The 4,346-nt window shown below is 39.8% G+C and overlaps 1 protein-coding gene across 1 annotated transcript in view; it reads right to left on the bottom strand.

Annotated features, from left to right (window-relative positions):
* The window catches only part of LOC104513582 (putative methyltransferase KIAA1456), a 20,174-nt gene extending 16,057 nt beyond the window's left edge, over window positions 1–4,117 (bottom strand). Inside the window, 2 exon segments of the mRNA XM_010156986.1 lie at window positions 1,293–1,466; window positions 3,964–4,117. Of these exon segments, the coding sequence (XP_010155288.1) occupies window positions 1,293–1,466; window positions 3,964–4,117 (328 nt within the window).
* Window positions 4,118–4,346: the final 229 nt, after the last annotated feature.

Raw genomic sequence — 4,346 nt, forward strand, 5'->3', positions numbered from 1 at the left:
CAGAGTTAAACCACGACATTTTGTCTCATTTCTAAAATCATGACTGAGAGATTTTCAGTGTAGCTGAGAATGTTTCACAGTCCTGTACAATGATGTACCAGTAACAATAACACAATCTCAGATTTCCATCAAATGTCAAATGGCATGTCATGGACCTGGACTTGAAAAGTAAAGTCCTTTAGGGCTTAAAGAAAGGCTACCCGAGACATGGAGAAGAGGCTGTGTAAGGCTACTCACTAACTTCAAGAGATGTGAGGTAGTAACATTTCACTTTGATTTCACAAGGCTTAGAGACCTTTACACTCCTTTGGTTGAGAAAAGGAAAATCAAATTTATTGCGCACTGTAATTTGTTTTATTTACAGCATTGTCCAACTTTCAATTGATATACCCTTAATATCTAACTTTTAAAAGGTGGTTTGAGTAATTTCAAGACTCCCAATCCAAAAGAACCCTCAAACTTTAAAAGAGAAAAAAAGTAAAGGCTAAAGCTACCATACAATGTTTGCTTCAAAAGTGGCAAAGACAGGCAGTTCCTCCATCATTAGGTTACATTGAAAAGAGCAACCAAACACAAAGGAAAAATCTTACAAGAAATGAAATCTGAGGTTATTTGATGAACATTTTAAGGCAGCAGTGCCACTGAAAGAAGCACTTCTACTTGCTTTGTCATCAACTCCTTGTTCCTTCTCTGCATTATCTCCTGCTTTTGCTGAAAAAGATGTCTTTGCAGTGAAGCAATAGGTGATTGTTTTGGCTAAAAAGAGTCTTTCTTTTTGCTGGTTATTTTCCAACCAGATGGGTGCCATGATCATCCTCGTTGGAACAAAAATGTTTGTGTTAGCTGACAAACCATGGAGTATGGGAGTGAAAAACAGCATTTGGAAAAGTGCAGAAATATTTAAGACTGAGCTTTGACACTCAGTCCTCCTAAGCAAGTTCTGTTGTATTTTCCTTCTGAAAACCACCATTTCAGATTTCTGCCATGTAATAAATCAAAAATAAGGCTCTCCTTTCCTGTTTTGCACATTGCATTTTAGTTATGCGTGGACCAGAATAAACCAGCTCACATCTGTGTGACTTACACGATTTTGCAGTGTAATTTTGCAGTGTACATTTTTCACTGAATTTGTAAGAATATAGATTTCTTCTGTTAATATATATTTACTTGGTCTACAAACCCAAAAATATTCTGTTGGTCAGTGAAAACAACACCTCAAACCTAGAGGAGACTAAATGCTTTAGATGCTTCAAAGGTCTGACCTATAGACAGTGGCAATATGCAAAACTAGCCAGAGATGGACTGGACAGCATCAAAGCATCCACATCGATAGGGCAGATACAGGGTGTTGCATACGATTACTTCAAGGCCTTCATTTCGTGCTGATTCCATCAATGGGAAACAGCAGCAGCAACCCAGTTTATAGACTTGAGAATTGATGTGAAGGTATTTGCCGTTTCCGCAGCCTGAAAAAATAAGGAGGAGGAGATAGAGAGGCGGACATTTGGTGTCTGTACAAAAGAAAATGTATTCTTGACATAAGCCATGGTGTACGCCCTTGACTGGCCTAATTGCTTAAAATTCTCCACCCATTTTAAAGGAGATGATACAATTGCAGTGGAATTCAGGTTATTTTTTACCATCACAGTACAATGAGCACAGACTGCTCCTTTCTGTCTAGCTGGCTCTCTGCTGCATGACAGCAGGTGCTCAAGTGGGATTGCTAGAGAGCATTTACCTTGGCCTTCCCACCACATACAGAATCAGAAATATTTATGGTAATGATGCTACTGCAATTCTGCTTGTAATAGACTCAAAATGCTAAGTGAAAGAGTCATGGAGTGGAAGAACAGCACTGAATTATTCCTGTGTATTGAAATGCTGATAGACAAACTAGACTGCTAAGTAATTAAGTCACTATTAGACCAAACCATTAAATCCATTGTTTGCTGTTTTAACTGCTGCTAATTGCTGTCACCATGACAACAGTGGAGTTTCTTTTTCTGGTATCTCAATGCAGTTTCCTTTTCATAATGGAGCCATCGACACGGAAATTTACATCTTCCCAAATTGAAATACTTCTTGTGTTGAAATAAAGGCAGATATCTTTAGATAAGAACAGTTTTAATGTCAGCAGTAAAATGGATCTTATCTAAATTTTTGATAATGTGTTTGCAGAATTATCTGGTTCTTAACATAAGGTGCTTTTTAAAGCAGATTGTTGATTATAAAAACTTGCCTTCTCATTTGCATCATAAAAAACATGTTTTAGATTAAGATCAGGGAGGTAAACGCATTGGGCTAACATAATACTCTGTACTTGTGCAGCCCTTAGTTCACATCCTGTTTATGGCTATGCTTACATCAAACAGTAAGCTTGGGTCACAGCCCAGATTTTCTCTCTAATTCATTTAAAAAAACCCAAACCGAAGTTATTTTTGAGCCTTCTAAATATTTAAGTCCCTATATTTAGGTTACAGCCATCCTATAGTACCTATTCTGAAACCCTATGTGGGTCCCTGTGTTCGGTAAGGAGCCCTCCAGCCCCATCAATCTGGTGCACCATTTGAATGTGAGCCAAATCATCGCTGAGCTGCAGATAGAAGTCTGCTCCTAACTGTTTGCCGAATATTAACTGCTGATCTCATCTACTGGGAATGAAAGCAGGATATCCAGAGAAAATCTGGAGCTCTCTCAGTCCTGCCTGTGCCTGACCAGCACCAGCTGAGAGAGGTGCTGTGAAACAGTGCCAGCACTTGGCTAATATTAGACTCTCTTTTCCAAGGAGAAAGAGCAGATAGAGGACTACCATGGAGCTTAACTCTCTTTTTTTTTTTTCTGGTTTTCAGTTTTTGGAGGGAAAGACTCCAGTACAAGCCAAACAACGGCTACTATAACCATCTCCTCTAATCCGACACTAAAGGCTGCTTCCCAGGGATGGAGGGACAGAGGCAAACCCTACAGGTAGGCTCCTCTCCAACACCCTGGCACCACTGTGGCAATTGTGTTTCACACGAAACACGTCTCTGGCCACGGACACCACAACAGCGTGCCAGCAGCCGCTGCAGGCCAAAGCCCAGGAGCCAAGCCTGAGCTTAGATTGCAGCATTAACAAAGTCCAAAGTCGGTGACATTGGTCAAAATTCTATGTGCTGCTTCTTTGTGTGCATTTTATTTCTTCACATTAAAAACTGCAAAATCTGCCAAGACCTAGTAGGAATATAGTGCCTGGCATTTAAACTGTGATGAACCGTGAAAAGGATATGATAAAGTTTGAATGACACTCAAAAATTTAGAGTGATTAGCCCAGCCCTTTGACAGCAGTTTTTCACAAATATTCTCATGCTGTAGTGGGGAGACTACACATATGTACTGCTGGAAAGGATTATAAATCCAAAAACCTATTTAGAACTCTAGCCTGAATATGTGGAAATGAGGAGTTAATGTCCAGATCTCATATGGGCAATGAGCATGTATCCACTTCTGGTGCAGGGTCTGCAGCAGTACAGAGGCTTCCCCCATATCATTTAGAGAATTTCAAACCTTTGGGAATTAAAAACTTGGGGACACAAGTCACTCCCCAGAGCTCTTAGGACAGTGACATGATAGTCGCTTCAAACTGGTCACACACAATACATGTTGTAAGAGCCAAACGAGATTTCAAATTCCAGAAGTATCATACCAATACACAACATTAGCATCCACTAATGACATCTCAGGACATTTAGCTTGAGTTTAGTGCTTCAATTTGGGTGGCCTGCTGGATACTGTGAAAAATCAAACTGTCTTCATATACCTGTGAATGGTGGAGCAGAGGAGGAGGCAAATTTGATAGTCAGTCTGGCCATTTTGATTCTTCAGTTTGATTCACAAGCTCCAAACTCTTCTGCTGCAAATATTGCTTGATAGAAGGAGAGGACATACTTAAATGTCCTTTTCAATGTGATAAACAACCCCACTCACCAACGTCTACCATCAGGATGCGTGGTTCCTGCTCTGAAATGAACTGCTGCACCTTTGGCCATGCCTTGTAACATGTATCATTAAAGCAAGGAGCAATTTTCTTATATACTCCACGAACAGAATCCCTCCCGAGTTGGCTTGCCTCCCTCGCCATCACAACCAAGGCCAGGCTAACTCATTTAAGCCAGTGCAACTGTCCTACAGAAAGGGGAGACAAGTGCTGAAAATGTTGCTACTAAAGTACATTTCCTTAAGTTAAGCAATATGATATTGTTTATTTAGGAAATTATATTTTCGAATACTATATTACCATTAAAGAGAAATTGCTGAGGATTTAAAGGAAGAAAGTCATCTATTCTATGTTTTTTATACAATGTATGCTT

This window comes from Eurypyga helias, unplaced genomic scaffold (assembly GCF_000690775.1).
Source record: "Eurypyga helias isolate BGI_N326 unplaced genomic scaffold, ASM69077v1 scaffold2998, whole genome shotgun sequence".
In the NCBI taxonomy this organism is placed as follows: Eukaryota; Metazoa; Chordata; class Aves; order Eurypygiformes; family Eurypygidae; genus Eurypyga; species Eurypyga helias.